Consider the following 17638-nt stretch of genomic DNA (forward strand, 5'->3'; position numbering starts at 1 on the left):
AAATGTCTCCGAATTTCGAACCTGAACCTCCCCTGGTGCAACTTGAGGCCATTCTCTCTAGTCTTGTGACTGGTTACCTGTGAGAAGAGGCCGACTCCCAGCTCCCCACACCTTCCTTTCAGGTAGCTGTAGAGAGCAATGAGGTCTCTCATCTGGGAGATGGCAGCAGAAGGGTGTTGTGCTCCTTAAAGCATTGTAACATGGCCATCAAAATCCCAGTTTTATTTCCACGTGCTTTTAAACGTGTTCCATTTTGCAAGGAGCATTTGGCCCTTCATGTGATGGCGCTTCTGTTCACGTAGTGAAGGGAAGCGTGAAAGGCCAACTGTCACTGTGAAGAAAATGACCACAGAACACTCAAGAACATGTTTCTGTTCCAAGAGATGGCAATACAAATACTTTGCCTTGAACGAATAAATTCTGTTGCAGCCTTTTTATTCTGAACATCTTTGTGCTGGACTCAATTTGAAAGTGAAGTTAGTAAACAGAAAATGTGGTAGGTTGATTTCATTCTCTATGCTCAAAAATACAAAAACAAACTAAATGCTGTAATGAAAGACAGAAAATCGATTTTTTATAGTCCCAGGTTATGTTAAAGTCACAAGATAGGGTATAACACACGTGCAAAGAGGGGCCAGGCCAATATTGAATGTTAGTGCAGCACCCAGTAGTGCCCTGAACACAGCAACACTCTCGCCGCAAAGTTTTGGGGCCCCACCACTCCCCTGGTTGGATTATATCAAGCCTTGTGACAGGATTTATTAGCATGAAGAAGTAGCTGTAGTAAATCTGAACGTGCCCGATGCTATGTTTAAGATACGGCTTTTGGCTTTTTCTGTGGCCTCTTTTGATTACAGACTTAATTCTGCCTGTCCTAACATAATTCTCAGTCATACTGGGCAACAGCACTATCCAAATTATTTTAAAGAATAATTCTGCATTTACATTTAAAATATTTGCTTTACATATTCATCTTGTTATTAACATTTTCTTTTTCAAAAGTGTGACAATTTGGGCCTGATTTTCTGTTCTGTTAGATTCTGCTACTTGCAGCGGGGTCTTTTTGAGACTGTTAGCAGCTAGCAGGTTTGCTTTTTCTCCTTGTGACCAGTTTATGAGGGAATTTACAGCGTTTAAATGACCGGCCTTGCAAGCACAATGCAACGGAGTGTCCTTGCTGTTGTCTAAGGCATTGATGGCTGCCCCATAACTCAGTAACAAATTTATCAAGTCACTGTGTCCATATTCCGCTGCAATATGCAGTGCAGTCTTTCTCCATATGTTTCTGTCATCAATATTCTTATTTTTCCCTGTTGTCAGAAGAAGTTTTACAATCTCTGTGTTTCCTTTGATGGCCGCATAGTGCATTGGAGTACATCCATCCATGTCCTTAACCCCAAGTCTTCCTTTTGTAGCCAACAGAACTCTGACGACGCTGAGATGTCCTCTCTCAGCTGCAGCGTGCAGGGGGGTCCTTTTCTCTTTGTCTTGTGCGTTGGGGTCAGCGTTAGCATTCAGAAGCATCTCCACCATTGTTTTGTCTCCTTTTTCGGAAGCATAATGTAAAGGTGATTTTGACTGCCTATCCTTAGCATTAACACTGGCTTTGTGGTGCAACAGCTCTTGGGCAACTTCAGTGTTACCTCTCTGACTTGCAACATGCAGAGGAGTCACCAGCTCTTTAGTGACAGCATTAACTTTGGCCCCAGCATTGACTAGCAGGCTAACTAATGCTGCTTTATTACGCAGTGCAGCGACATGGAGCGGGGTTTCGTCAGCCTGATTCGTAAGGTTAACTTCCATCCCTTTGCGCAGGAGCAGATTTGTGATGGGGGCAGCCCCGGCCTGAACTGCCAAGTGCAAAGCTGAGTCTGAAGCAGGAGTCTTTATTCCCAAGTTTGCTCCCTTTTCGATTAGAACTTGTGCGGACTCAGCCTTGCCTGTTTCGCATGCCAGGAGTAAAGGAGTGTACTGCATTTCGTTGTAGGCGTTCACATCTGTACCTCGGTCAGCTAAAGCCGCTACAACACCGTGCAGATTTTTCTGTACAGCTTTAAAAAGAGTTGACTCCATCAAGTCAGATGGCAGATCTTTAGAATATTCTAGTAGCATTTTGAAGATGGATGGGTGGTTGCTGTTGAAGGCTCTTTCAGCCATGCTGGAATCAACCCTGGCTCCGGCCTCTAGCAGTACTTTTGCAGTGTTTTCAAACCCACGAGAAAGAGCGTAACTGAGAGCGGTCTGTCCTCGTCTGTCCTTCCCATCAATGGAGGCACCGCTCTTTAAAAGCATTTTCACCAGACTGCTGTCATCTTTAAGAGCTGCCCTGTGCAAAAAGTTGTGCTGGTTCCTGTAGCTTCTTGCCTCTTCTCTCAGGAGCACCTTCAGTATGTGACCGTGGCTGTTCTGCGCGGCCACATGAAGCGGCATCTTGCCTTCTTTATCCAAGCTGTACATGGAAGCGCCGCACCGCAGAAGCATTTTCACCGCATCACCGTGGCCCTTCTCAGCAGCCCTGTGCAGTGGTGTTCTTCCTTTCTTGTCCTTCACATCTGGCTTAGCACCTTTGCTGATCAAATATTCCATTATTGCTAGGTGTCCATTAGTGGCTGCAACATGCAGAAGGGTTTCTCTTGAGGAGTTTAGTGCGTTAATATCATTATCTTTCAGTGTTTTCTCTAACTCAGAAAGACAGCCCTTAGCAGCTGCACCAAAGATGCCTCTATCAGAGTGACCTTTTCTAGGTTTTGCTGCTCTTGAAAGTTGGGTTTCTTTTTTCTTGGTCTTAATAGCCCAATCTTGCTTTTTTCTTTTACGACTCACTTTTTTTTCCTGGTGCCGTTCACTGCTGTTTTCAAACCAAACCTTGTCTTTTTCGAGTAAGTATCCTACCAATTGTCTTCTTGCATCTCTGATGCTTTCATTAACTTCGCTGACATATTTTCTCATCTCGTTATAAAGTTTTGGCTCCACCTGCTTTAAACAAGGATAAAAAAAGAGCCTGCAGGCTCGTTCGCCTTGAGAAATCAGTATGTCTAAAACTCGGGAGTTCTTTTCTGTTCGTGTCCTGTAGAAACTCATGACCATCTTTTTTTCTGGGGAAAAAATACCATTGTCTATCAGCCAGTTCAGCAGATGGTCTGGGTCATTTATGCCTTCTATTAGCTCCTCTCTTTTAATTCGTAGGACTTCAATTGCATATGGATTTGTAAACAGGCTGGTTGAATGCATGGTCACGTTGATAAGCAAAGAGAACTGAGCTGTTGTTCGACGTTAGGAGTTGAGTACGAAGTAGCGAAGTGGGATCACATCACTGCGTGCAGTCTTTTTTATAGAACTATGAACCAGCAGTTGTTGTAGTTCAGTGATAAGTCTTTACAGAATGAGAAAGAAAGCAAAACTCTCTCACCTTTAGTTTTCCAGTTTTGTTAGAAGTCCTTTGATCTTCTCTGTTCTTCCTTAGCAACAAGTGACGTTTAATAACAAAACAAAAATCGGTGATTTATAAAGATACTCCATTGGGAAGACTTCTTCCAGACTTTTAAATGTAAAATAAGGGAGGAAAAAAATGCTTCTGTGAAGCTGGTGTTTTAATACAAGGTTTGGGTTTATCAGGTTCCTTTGGGCCAAGCTGTTTTTTGTAGGTGCCGAAATGGCCAGTCTTTTAGACATGACAAAAGAAAATCAGCAGCGTAGTTACAGTTGCTATGATTGCATACTTTGTACTGTCTTAAATGAAAGAGTACACGTTGCCAGCGATGTAGGTGAAAGCCCTATAATGTAATGAAATGAAAACATGAAGATCGAGATAAAAATAAGCTGTCTAAGGCAGCTGGCTATAAAAAGCGTTCCAGCCTTTCTATTACGAGTTACAACTTCAGTCTGTGAGGTGTGTTTGACTTTAAGGTTATTTAGCTTGTCATTCTTAAAACCTGCCTGGAACATAATTCTTTTACATGAGGTGGATCAAGGTGTGTGATTCAGTACACAACGTTTAAAGTATAATTAAGTAAGGCTTCAAATCTGTGAATATGTATAGTCCTCAGTATGCGTGTAGGACCTTTGAATCTAGCTGTAATTAATTTAACTTATTGGTGTTTAAATCCCTCACGGAGAGAAGTAAATACAGTAATAATCATCTGCATATTTGGAAAACAATTGAGAGAGAAATTAAGATGACAGGATTCTGTAAGAGCAAGAAGCAAAATGAGTTGAAAAACTGACAGCTTGACCTTATTTAAGCAAATGGGAAATTTTGCCATCTGTTCCTTTGCTCAGCGCCCTTACTATCGGGTCCTGCTACCTTTGCGTGTATTTTCTTTAATAGTATGTACAATGTGACTGATAAGATTTTTATTTTTTGAAGTTGACTTTATAAGTAAGACTACAAAAATTACTATATTAAAAAAAATAAAGAATTATTAAATAAATAGCCAGGAAAATCAAGACTTTAATATATGTTTTGAAAGCCAGCCAGTTACCAAGTCAGCAAATTTGACAGCCAGTTTAAGAGCCCAATAATTCCTCTGAAATGCAAAGGAGGGCACTACACCAAGAACAGCAAAACTTTTGTCATTTAGTTAATCATTGTTAACACTTAACATGGAAAACTCGAGTTTATTGTAAGGAGTCAGAGGTCTGAATTGTGCTCCCAAAACTGCTAATAACTCGGTCTGTGATCTGCAAATCATTTAATCTTCAGGCCTGACTCAACAAAGTACTGAAGATATATCTGTCTTGAGTAAATGAATAGTCCTTACTCAAAGGTTGCTGGAATGGGATCTTTATGCCTTCACTGTCATTGTTCCACTGCAAAACAGAGGTAGCGATGCTTGATTTCCCTCACAGGAAAGTTTTGAGCTCTATCAATGGAAAATGTCACGTGAGTGCTAAGCAGTATTGTTAATAGAGAAAGCACACAAAAAATTTGAAACTCCGGAAAAAATTAAAAACAGAAATTGTGATATTCTTTAAGAGTCTAGTAGTACGGCAGTAATTTCCTAATGTGCTGAGTACAGAAATTGTCCTACTAAACTGTGCTAATTACAGGGTGCAGTACTCTTAACTGGCCTTGAGGAGGAACATTTGAACAATATATGCATGCAAGGTCTCTTTTAGAGCCACTGTGAGACTTTATTTTTGGAAAATAATATGCAGTAAATTACTTGTTACTAGATGCAAATCCTAGGCTTCAAAACATAATTTTGCATATTTTCTAAAGAAGTTCTTTATATGGATGTGACATGAGGAAATTCTCTGTTAAAACAAGAACCGTGTTTGTCAAGAAAATTTTGGAAGCGGGTTGTATGGATTAATTTTCAGAAATTACATTTGAAAATCCTTTATTTTTTAATTAGTGTTTTAAGTACTTTCAGAATTAAGTCTTTGTTCCAGCAATGACCTCAAAAAAGAATAAAAACCCAAAGAGCTGAGAAGAAAAGATATTCATGATGGGCTATTTGAAGCACGCGTTCTGTTTATATCTTTTGAACTTATTAACTCTACTTATTTGAAATATAAATGTTTTAGGGAAGGAAGCTATATTAAAGTTCCACATCTCCACATCCTTTAATTAAGTGCATGAGACCACACACGTGTAGGATCACCAGGAAGCTCTTCATTAAAAATCAGAATGGCAAAACTTAATATTACTAAGGCAGATCTTGGGCCTTCCTTATTATCTTTTACTTATATCTGTTGTCTAAGGGGCATAAGGAGATTTTTTTCTTGGAAAATGCTTTACAGGTCAGTTTCATTTTTGCTGGGATCTTTAGCTCAACATATCCAAGGGCTTTTCCATATTAAGTTATTTTTAATAGAAAGGGAAATGATAGATTTTGCTTGTGTCTTCTTTGTAACATAGCACTTTAGGATCTTTGTGTTCAGCAGCATGGAGATGGAGCAGATCAGCATGCAAACGTTGAGGAACTTCTGCGCTTTCCTCCAGAAGGGCATAGGATACACTTCTGGCTGGAACTAGGGCAGGTTCAGCTTCGGTGGGATCATCGGAGAAACATAGGTGTGCTGCTGGTATTTTAATTAAGTGTTGCCAAGAAGCCTGTAGTGAGCAGGTTATCTTGACAGATATACTGAAATTCTTTACCATAAGCTCTCATGTCATTGTTAAATACAGCAGCAAGACTCTGTGTAAATGTAAATTTACATAGAAAAGACCTAATTTGGATAGATCTGTGTATACTCTGTGGGAGGGTGTCAGCTGAGAGCAGCATGACAGAGTTTAGAGCAGGCCTGGAAAAGGGCAGGTGATGCTATTGATAGAGAAGGTCTGCATTTTGGCCTCTGCTGAGTGATTTCAGTTAGGGAGCATCTAATCACCATTTTAACCCAGCTGTCGCTGGTCGGAGAAAGAAGGCTTGAGCCAGTTATTTTGTACGTGGAATCTCAGTTTTGCTACTTGTGTCCTTGGGCAAATCACTTAATCTCAGTGCCCTGTTTACACAAGCATTAAAAAAGGAAATTTTTTTCTACCTCACAGACATGTCCTGTGTGTTTATTAATGGTGGTGCAACGCTTTGAAGTTCCAGAGCGCTTTGAAGTTTCTGTCCTTTGAAGTATTGTTTTCTGCCTTCTCAGAGATGAACATTTATTTCTTAAATTAACACGTGCCCGTGTTTTCGAGCCTATTTTATGTTGCAATGCCATCATCAAACAGACGTTTAATTTTCTTTATTTTAATTTCTCAGAGATGAAAGCAACCAAAACTACACCTTGCATGCCGTTGAGCCACCATTTGCGACGAGGAGGACCGAGGGACCTGCAGAGGTCACCATTTCTCCACCGAGGCTCTCCACCTCTCAGCGAGGAACCTCCAGCTGCGGTTACTGCCTTCTGCTGAAACTGCATGTGCTGCAGCCGAGTGAGTGACTGCCAGTAACTTCTTGGGTTCTCTTGGGCATTTTCTTGACAAAATTGATGGAAAGCCAAGCATTAATAACACGGTTTCGCTCACCGTGATATTTTTATGTTTCCCAACGTGTGCTTTAATTTCACTGAAGACAATTGTTTGTAGTAATGCCAGCTGTTTATTGGAAACATATCTCACTGTAGAATAACCAGTTTGTAAGAGATAGCAAAGCCAACGTCATTATCTAAACATAAGGGATGGGGAAACGTATCTGGGTAATCAAGGCATTGTCATTAACAAACATGGCTCAGGAATAAAGCTTTGCTCTGGATAACCAGAAATCTAAGTGTGGCCTGGCTAGTTGAGGTTGAACTATATTTAGGTATAGTTAGATTGAGAAACAGCAGCGTATGAAGTGTTCGTGGTGATGATTAGAGCGTACTTGACTTATTATAACACTGGAAGAGAAGCTGACTAGTCAGAACGTCTGCAAGAGAGACAAAGTGTAGTGCTTGGTTTTGCCTGAAGATTAACGACAATAAATTAGGGAAGTCGAAAGGGGAGCTTTGGCACGGAGCGGTCCTGTTTGTGTTTAGTCACATTTCTGCCCAGAGCAGACCTGGGGCCTTCCTGGTACTGGGAAGCCTCTGCCCGGCTGGTATTTAAACGCGAGGTATTCCCAGGAGCAGTGCCATCCTCCCAGCGGCACTGGCACACAAGAACATGCCTGCCCTCGGGGGCCTGGCTGGGGCCTCCTGGAGGGGGGAAAGCTGATCTGTCCAGCCTCGTGTTTTGCACCTCACCCCGCGCACTGGGCTCCCATCTCATCCTCTCTGCAGCTTGCGTGCTGGCAGCACTGAACCACCCCTGCCGAGTGCCCCGTGCCAGGTCCTGTCCTTAAAAAGCTGCCTCGCAGACAGCACGGCTCCCCAGCCTCCTCCAAAAGTCATGGATGCCTTCAAAATACTAAGTAATAATACAACAGCTGATATAATAACTCAGGTATTTTAGTCTATTTACAATGCAGGTCACAAACAATGTTATCCTAACACTACAATACCATTTCCTCAAGTATAAACAAATGAAGATCCTATTAAGTGCTGCACTTCTGCAATGCAAAATGTTATTTTTCCAAAGATTAGTATGTACTTTTATGAGATTCCATCCTGGGGTATTGTAAGTGGGTAATACCCATCGGTGAAGTGCCACAGATGGCTGTAAACGCTGTGAGAGCAGACTGTGTATCCGGATCGAACTGCAGAAGTGAGGCCCAACGTTACATAAATCATCCAAAGTGAGGATTGGGATTGTTTTTCTGTTCACCGTGGATATATTAGTGAGGTTTTAGAAGAGCGACCAAACTACTTAGACAGCTTTTTTTTTGCCGTTCGGGTTTTTTGAGTAATTAGATTTAGGTATTCTTCCAAATTCTCCATGGAATTACTCACCAGGTAGTTTTCCCAGAAGCAATGTAGCAGTGGTAGAAGGAAAAAAGGTGTTCTAATTTAGCTTCGCACAGCTGAGGAAAAGCAAGGTGCTTGTTTCAAGACATAATAAATAGGGTAAAAGTTACCCTGAAACAAACAGAAAAATTGTTGGCGATGATATGATGAAATATGCATTTAGTTACTGAAATTTACATAATGCAAAGGGCAAAAAAGAAAAATAACTACTTTTACGTCTGGTGATTATCAAGAGTTGTCTGTTTCCATACGCATTTATTCTGCAGAAATCTTTGCTGTCACAAGCTTAATTTAAGAACTAATTTGTCTGTTAATTCCTAAACCCATATGGACACTAATACTGATTTTACTAATGAGGAGAAACCATTCTCCAATAATTGGCTTGAAGTTGTATCAATGTTGTGATTTTTACCTTATCATTTTAGGTGTTTAAATGTGTCTTTTCACCCCAGCCCTAACAGAAAGCAGTTATGGCGAGATGTTAGTCCTCAAGTCATTAGCATGAAATGTAAATGAAGTACAAGTATTAAGTTACTAAATGCTGAGGCATCTTCAGGGATCAGCACAACCAAATGGAGAGCAGGCGAGGTGGTTTGTTTTGTTTTTCTGTTTTTTTTTTGTTTTTTTTTTCAGAACAGGCAGATTTTTTTTTCCCATTTTAAACCAAACAAGCCCTTGTGGTTTTGAGTCAGGAACGTACACTTTGTCAGTGAAATCTTACAGAAGGAAATACTTCGTTAAAGTTCTTTAACTGTTGAAGGCCAGGATCCTCCCTCCCCACGGCCCCTGTGCTGACTGGGCTCCCCTTGCAGGCAGCGTTGCTCCCAGAAGGTGACCGTGGTGGTGCCACCACATCTCCTGCGGAAGCCTTTTGGCCTGATTTGCTTTGCAGAGCTACAGTAGCTTGTGGAAAACTGCTCTGAATTCAAACCAGTATGCAAGCAGGATTTTGTTCCTACTGATTATAAAATGCTGTAGAGATTAATAGAGACTAATGGGACTTTGAAAGGAAATAATGTTTTGGCACATCATAAACCAGTTTTAATTGCTGTTATTTATTAAGGTATTACAGTTAGATGTCAAGCATCAGACATTGTACAGACATTTACCTAAACAATGTCTTGCCAATGAAGTCTCCCCCCTCCCAATGAAATTTTCCCCTCTCTGAGGAATCCATTTATGTATATAAATTGTATTTATTATGTCAAAAGAATTTTCAAAACCATTTATTTTAGTTCCACAGTTGTTTTTTCTGAACCTGAAGAAATATAAAACTTTTTAATTCAGTGTGGAAAACCATCTCAATATTTTTTTTTTATTCTGGTAAGAAAAACTACTTTATAATTACTCTGTAAAAGACACAGTGTGCCTTCTGAATTAGCGGTGGTAAATTTTAGGTTCAAGTAACACCAGCAGCAGGAAAAAGCTACTGTAGTATTTGTAAATGGGAAAGCAGACAGTAGGGACTGGGGGCTCAGGTAATTTCCCTCCTTAAAGCTGTCTGAGGGCAATTGGGCCTGGCTGAGTCAAATTGATCTTCCTGATGGGCTTGTACGTAGGAGGAGATTCCCTGCATCTCTTGCTTTCTCCGTAGCTGTCATCCAGGCCTCCATAAGCTTTGGTTATTATTATTTTTCTTAATATTCTAGTTCTGCGTCTTGTCTCTCTGCCTGTTTACCTTGAAAATGGTTCCCGTATTCCCTGCTCCCTGAGCTTGGAGAGGTAGCTATTTCACTGTCGGTCCTTCAGGTTTTTCTTACTGCTGTAGTTTTACAGAGGACTGGTAAAGCACTGGGTCAAAAATTCAGCGCAACCTTGTGAATCTTCAGTGGAAGAAGTTCCTTTATTATTTCTTTGTTTCTCAGTTTTTCAGTAGCATCGTTCACCACCGTACAGAAAGGCAAGGCAACTCAGGGCTAACAGAGAGCCTGGCAATGCTGGTTTAGCTTGTCTTCATTACTTTTTTATTTTTTTCTTTTGTTCTAGTATTCTATATTTAGAGAAATAGTAGGTTGTTCTCAGTTGTTTCATGTTAAATGGCTAAAATCCAAGTTTCACTTAAATTCTACCTGCCTTCATATGTCTATCACCATTAGATCTTCACTACTCTATCTAAATTATAGCACTTTTCTAGTCTTCGGACAATTCAAATTATTCAAGGGGCTTTTTATACATTTTTTTTTTTAAATCAGAATTTTTCCTCCCTTTTTTCCTGGAAAAGATTTTATGGAAGCATTTCTTTCTTTCTTTTTTTTTTCTTTTCTTTTTTTCTTTTTTTTTCTTTTTTTCCCATTTACCTTTATTGTGATTCAGTTGAACTCCATCCTGGTCAACTAGTTAAAATCATCTTACGTTTATTTATGCTTGTTGTACATCGAAACAAAGTTTAACTCGCCTGGTATATAGCAATGCTATCAAATCATCACCATGTACTGTTTCTTTCTTGTTAGTGTTTTAATCTGTTCACAGTGCTGTAATTTGGTTGGTAGCTTTTCTTCTGTTTCACAGCATTTCTCTTGCTAGTGTTTTCTGAGGCAGAGAGTATCAGTTCTTTCATGTTATCTCCTCATTCCACTTCTGACTGCTTCCCCTGTCCCTCATTTGATCTCTGGCTTTGGCTGACTGTGCTGGTTCCCCAGACCGTCTGTGTCTCCTTGTTTGTCAGCATCTGGATTCCCGTGCCTCACCTTGGCTCCAGTTCAGAAAGTGTGTAAGTATATAGTTGACTATAGAGAGGTGCTTCACTGGAGCGCAGGTTTGATTCCCAAAAACTTCAGTAAAACATTAGCAGCTTCTATCTTTCTGAATTCAGAACCGTGCTGAAGCACGGAGGAAGTGATTAGCTGCTGCTCTGGATCAGGGCCTCAGCCTTCCTCCTGTCTGACTCCACGTGAGACACCCGTGCTGACTTGGGTCGCTCCCTAAATCACAAAGCCCTGACAACTCCTCCAGATTCATGGCGTTTGCTTTCCTTGGCATATCCCAAAACATCCTTCTCTGTTCAGCTGCACCTGTGATATTCCAGCAGCTCTCTTTGTTCCCAAGCCATTATGTCTTCCTACTCAAATTTCCATTCAAAGAGTGATTCATCCAGCAGGGGAAAGGCATGACCTAGCTGCCCCCTCAGTTTCCATCGCTTTGCAAATCATGTGCAGTCTCATCTGAACCGGAGCTTTCATTTCAGACTTCTCTCTTCCCTTTCCTTAAACTATTTTTTTTATTCCTTATTCCTGTAGAAAACCCTGAGAGCAGAGAAATGTTGGCTGCACAAACAGGCTTTTTTTAAACTAGCTTTGGTCACAAGAGCAAGGAAAACACATCAGCATGGATTTTCTTTCCTCTAGGAATGCCTTTTCTCACAGCAGCTGATTACATACAGTTGTTACCTGTGCCATAGCTACTCTGAGGACAAAGCACACGCCTGACTCATTACACCAGCATACCAGCATCCTTCTTTTTTTTTTTTTTTTTTAATAATAGCTTTCATGCTCTGAATTGGTTCTAATGTCCAGCTGGAGAGAATTGCACACCTCCACCAAAAGCCTGTGCAAGAGCTGCATACTCTTCCGTCATTCTTTATGATGCTTTTGATGTCTTCCATTGTACCCTGTATACTACTTTACTCCTCTTCCTTTGAATACTGTCTTAGACATTTAAAGTCCCCTATTCCCCTTTTTCCTCTGTCATCAAACCCATTAATTTGCAACTTCTGTCTCCTCTGCTGTGCAGTAGAAGCATTCCCTATTTAAGAATTGTTTTCCTTGCCTGCCTAAATAGCCATTCTGGGTTTACAAGACTCTCAGGGTTAATTTCTGTTCTCCGAGACTTCTGGGACTCCTGCCAGCTGACGTGGTGGATGCTGAAGAGGTACCTACAGCCATTGTAGCCTACCTGTAGGTCTGTTTTCTGCTGTTATGGTTCCCAGTAAAGCAGTCTTTGGCTCAATATATATCCCATAATAGTACACAGAGTAGTAGTATGTCTGCTAGGGATTTTTAAAAGACTCAGATTAAGGAAAAAAGAGTGATTTTTTTTAACAAGTTCTTGCACAGTGAACTAGCTACAATAAGTAAAGAGAAGAGCTAGAAAATCACCCTTTTTTTCCTTTTGTCACAAGACGTGGGGAAAGCTTAGTTTCAGCTAAGTGTTAATGTAGCATTGTGAGAATGGGATCAGCGTGACATTAAGAAGTGAAAGAAGGGATATTGTAGTGACAGCTCAAACTATATTGAATTCATGCTTAATTCAATAAAGTAGCACTATTAAATTTATCTGAACTAGTCAGAGCTTGCAACAGAATTCAGAGCAAGCTTACTAGAGACTATACAAGGCCATGATCTATTTTCTAGAAATATTGGCAAATTTAGCTTAATTTTGGCAGATTACAGCCCAGAGTTCTACTTCCCATACTGTTTTGAATTGGTACCTCTGTTCCTTTTCTTTGAGTCTTTTAAATCAAGAACTATTAAATGTCTCCTGTGTTCTGCGGGTTTGCTTGGTGTTGGTCTATTTTACAACAGGATGCATTAATGTTATCTCAATATAACTTTCAGTTTTGCATGGATTGGCACCAAACCCACCAGAATGGTAGTTTGCTCCCCCCTCCTCCTCTTCTACTCACTGGCATAATTTCCATCCAACAAAGCTTTTCAAAAATAAGGAAGGAAAAGGCCTTCCTGTACAAGCTTCCTGTGGATCCTATCCAGATATAAAAGACTTGTGTAAAAGCTTGGCAGGCGATCCCAGCATATGCCACTTAGTGACTTCCTTTTTTTATGTATCGTTCCATGTACAGCAAATGAATCTGAAAATTGGAGTAATTTTCATTCATTTTTGAATAAGAAATCTTAAATGGTAAATTTCCTATCTGTGTAGAACGCCCACATTTTAAATTAAAAGTTTTGAATGTTGACAGCATTAGTCATAGGAAATCCTGTATGAACATCCAGCACTTAAGTTGGACCTTCCCCTAGATCACACCATAGAAGGAGTTTACAGGAAAACATTCTGTTAGTTTCGAATACTTCATCGATTTTAACCCTTCACATGCCACAGCGTCTGGTAGAACAGTGTGTTTTTCTGGAGCCCATTTTCTTGAGATTGAAGTGGTATTTAAAATCTATATATTTCAATGCTAACATTTTCTGTATTTTAATAATATCAGCTTACACAGTGCTTGGATGGACTGCGGTTTGTTCTCCATCCTATTGCTAGAGACACATGCTGTCTTGGGTAAAAGTGAGGCACAGGAGCAAGGTAGCACAGGCAGCAGCCCACGTGCCCCGTACTTCGATGCTAGGTGACTGTCTGCGAATGGCAGCACAGAGGGGACACCAGACTTCAGTGCCAGCCGAAGGATGTCACAGCTTAAAGAACGGGCTGAGAGGACAAATATGTTCAGACTTAACGCTATCTGCTTCAAGCAAACTGTATAATGTAACAGTAAAATTGGAAGTTAAAAAAGACAACATAGCTTTGTAAATTAAACCATAACGTGGATGAGGCATGAAATAATACATGCAGCTATGTCGCACAGGATCATTTTCACATTACACAGGTGAACCAACCTTGATGGTTTCTTTGTCTTTATTTAAAACGAGCCATCCCGCAATGGACTTTAAATCTTAAAAAAAATAAAAAATAAAATCTAGTTTTCATTTTCACTGAGTGGGAAAATTCCACACATGTCTAGTTATTGTTTAACAGCTGGCTTAAATTGAGGTTTTAGACTTAAGGAAGGAATCCCAGAGCGTGAAGTATCAAATAATACCTAAACTCAAGATGAGGATGAGGCTCGTGACGTTGGGCACAGCAGGCATATACGCAGCAAATGAGATTAAAAATATCAGTGCTGTGAAGCCTGTCCTAGTACTCCAGCTTTAGATCAAAGTATAGCAATGTTTAAATATAGTTTAATTAATGAATCAAAACGTATAGGCTTTAGATTAGGCAAATACTGATGGTTGAAAATGAAAAAAATAACAAGGTATTAAAATAGTCTTTGAGAGCTTTACTTCTATTCTGACTCTTCTGATGAATTTAAACAGCCTTTGGCTTGTTTGAGGGGCTTCATCATTATAAATGATCATTTTTGGTTGTATAGGCAAAAGTGAGCATTTTTACTGGCTGCATGGAGAGCTTTTGTTGGTTTTAACCTCTACTCATAAAACTCCTTTTCAACTCTGAGACTCACTTTTGAGTCTCACGTACCTTTGAGTCTTCAAGTAATTCAAGTCAGAGTGCAGATCTCCATGAAGCCCAGAGCATTCTGAAGATCTGAACCAGAGAGAGGATTTAGGCCTAGAAACAGTTCTTAGATTTGGGACTTTTGGGTTGTTGTTGTCTTTTTTGTTGTTGGTTTTCCTTTTTAAGCTAAGACCTGCACTGCACCATAGATCTTCCTTGTGCTTCGCACAAAGAGGTGTTGTGAGAAGCCTTGTGTGTGACTATGGATTAGTCCCGTGTAAAGCTGTACCTGGGATTTAAACTCAGATTCGCTACTTACAGTGCTGCTGTCTGATGCGAGACCAGCTGAACCCTAGAAGCAGTGAGGAATCTGGTTTTATTTTTGGATGTTAATTGCTAGATCTCGCTTGTGCCCGTTTCTGTGCAGCGGTACAGGACAAGGAGTTCTATTTCTTCTTACTGCCCTTAGAGCATTACTGCCTCTGTAGGAGCTAGAGCCCCCTAAAGAGGAAGGGAAAGGATGAGGCCAGTAGTACTGTGCTTTTCACAGGGTGCCAGGCCTGCATGTCTGTGGCTGAGCTGCATGGTGTCTTCCCAAAGGGGATAACGTTGGCTTTTCCTTCTTAGATCAGGCTGTGGACATGTCAGGACACTTAGAATTGAAATTCAAGAGAGAATACCATGAGAAAGACTACAGAACATCAGGCAGTACTGTTCCTAAACTGAGATGCTTATGTCCTTAATTTGCAACAGATTTGGGAATTGAGCTGTTTCTAGCAGAAAAGGAGTAACTTGGTAAGATCTTCTGTTCCCTGAGCTCATTACCCTGTTCCTTTTGTCACTTTGTTGTTACCTTTAGAGTTTGATTGGAAATGTAACTGGCGTTGCTAGTAGCAAATAGCTGCCACAGATCCTAGCAGTACCAGCATTTCATTAACCCAGATGCCCGTTCAACCCACAGGCACATAACCGTGGAAGCAACAACAATTGACATGAAGTTAAAAACCAAGCCTTTCTCATATTGCCAGTCTGGCATTTCCTGTCCAGTGAAAAACACAGAAGCAATTTCTGCACATAAGAATGATAAACAGTGAACAGAGGGGGCCAAGGAAATAGCTTGTAACTAATTTTGGGTGTGCTGGTGTATTTTGTAAGTAAATTCAAAACAGACATGGAAGCCAACATCAGGAGCATGTGCAAGAAATTCCATTTGTAAGACTTTGAATAATAACCTCGCTGCCCTCTTAAATAATTTTAAATATATATGCACAAAGTTAGTCATCTCACACAAAGCAGTTTCATAAGCAGGTACACTAAGGACTCCCAGTTCTTGTTCAAGTTAATGGGCGCATGAAAATTGTTCGCTGTGAAAGTCAAACCACGTTTTATAGGTTTGTCCATATGGGAAGTTGGGCTTGTTTAACCCAAAGTGTGAATTCAAATTAAGTTATTAAAACTGGTGCAAGAGCTGCCTGGGCATTTTTGTAGCGCAGTTTAAATTGGGAAGAGTGAATTTAAGAATTCTGACTCAATTTCTGGTAATTTGGAGATTGCTAATGAGCATTTCTTTCAGAGGATGCCACATCCCTACTGCTGGTTACGGGCACTGAGGTTCTGCTGCTCCATGACCCCCATAACTTCAGTGTTTGTGGGGCTGTCTGCTTAATCAAATAAGGGAAGCAATGCAGATTGAAAAAAACAAACCACTATATTTTTTTTTCCTTTTGGCCAGGTTATTTCTAGACGATCAGTTTCCTGCAATATTCTAAGAAGTTCCACCAGCATAAACATAAATAAGTGGAAAAGAAGATGTAAAGAAGGAGGGAAAAGGTGGCTGCTCAAGCTGGCACCAATGTGAAAAAAAAGTGCTTATGTGCATCAAGGCCTGGTGGCTGATCTGTCCCTGCTTGCCTGGCAGCAGCAGCCCTTGCGGCACTGGTGGCCAACCCTTCAGCTCCTGCAGTCCACAAACTGGCAGGTAAATCTAAGTTATTTCATTGATATCTTAAAACACCGCAGCTAAAGCTACCCAAGGTCATGCAGCAAGGCCCCAGGTTGTATCAAAATCAGTGAAATAAGAGTGTGCATCTTTTAATGTTTTAATTTAAACTATCCGTTTTAAAGAGCTAGAGCCATGTAACTTTCTGGTGAAGATAAGAGTTTGGTTTGAGGCTCAGCAAATTCCTGGTAAGAGAAAAAGTCTCTTGGGACAAAATGTTTTGCCCTTGCTTGTTTTCTTTCCTTCTACGCTAGAGATTCTGACATCCCTGTTACCCAACATGAGAATACACTATGATTTTTAAACATGTTTCCTTCCCAGTATGTATCAGTGGCCTGATTTCCAGAACTGGTATTTCTGTCTAGCATCGTTAGGAGTTGTGCTGCTTTTTGGTAACTGTTCAATCAGTATTTTGAAAAAATAGAAATATCGGTCAACTTTATTGTTACTTTTGCAAAATTAGACAGAAGTAAAAGCTGTTAAGTAGCACTGAGGCTCAGCCAGGAGCACTTCCCTAAATACACTAAGCTTAGATGGTTTGGGCAGTGCAGAAGTGGCAAATAAAATTCAGAAGTCTCTAACCAAGCTAAAATATTAAAAGCCCAGCTGAATGTGCACAGAGAAGAGTGGCCTGCTTTTTCACAGGTCACAGCCCTGAAACCTGATGTTGCGGGAAGTTAGATAAAGATGTGCTGCTTCCTGCGGTGCTGCACTGGAAAGATACTGGTTAGAAATCTCTGTTTAAAGGAGAAGGAAACTGGACAAAGACCACTAAATTCTGCTTGCTTTCCATCGTTTAAAGAAGGAAACTTTGCTGCTAGCTTTTCAAGGGCTATCTTTGTTCGGTAATCTTGTTGCAGACTAACTGTAAATTCTTGTAATGTCACTCCTAAAGGCAGCTATGCCTAGAGCATAGCTTTACGTAGTTTTTACGTAATTTGATGTATAAAAGCAATCTTTTAAATAATCAGAATATTTATATTTAGAAATTAACTGGTTCAGTCAGCAGGGAGAATGGGCGATCTGTATGATAGCAAAGCCAAACAGGAAAACTAAAGGTGTGTTTTGAGATTTTGGGTTCCTTTTCTCCCTTTTAGGTATTTGGGTCAGACACTTAGTGATTAT

The 17638-nt window shown here is 40.4% G+C and overlaps 2 protein-coding genes across 2 annotated transcripts in view; one reads left to right on the plus strand and one right to left on the minus strand.

The window, feature by feature from the left end:
- FGGY (FGGY carbohydrate kinase domain containing) overlaps positions 1-17638 on the plus strand; it is a 308806-nt gene that overhangs the window by 494 nt on the left and 290674 nt on the right. Inside the window, exons 2-3 of the mRNA XM_035538252.2 lie at positions 6705-6877; positions 16247-16492. The gene's annotated coding sequence lies outside the window, so the exon portion shown is untranslated. The remainder of the gene's footprint in view (positions 1-6704; positions 6878-16246; positions 16493-17638) is intronic.
- Positions 970-3602, minus strand: LOC126913384 (CARD- and ANK-domain containing inflammasome adapter protein-like). Its single transcript, XM_050712116.1, has one exon. It carries the CDS (start codon positions 3229-3231, stop codon positions 970-972), a length of 2262 nt encoding a protein of 753 aa, XP_050568073.1. The 5' UTR covers positions 3232-3602.

The sequence above is a fragment of the Cygnus atratus genome, chromosome 8 (genome assembly GCF_013377495.2).
Source record: "Cygnus atratus isolate AKBS03 ecotype Queensland, Australia chromosome 8, CAtr_DNAZoo_HiC_assembly, whole genome shotgun sequence".
In the NCBI taxonomy this organism is placed as follows: domain Eukaryota; kingdom Metazoa; phylum Chordata; class Aves; order Anseriformes; family Anatidae; genus Cygnus; species Cygnus atratus.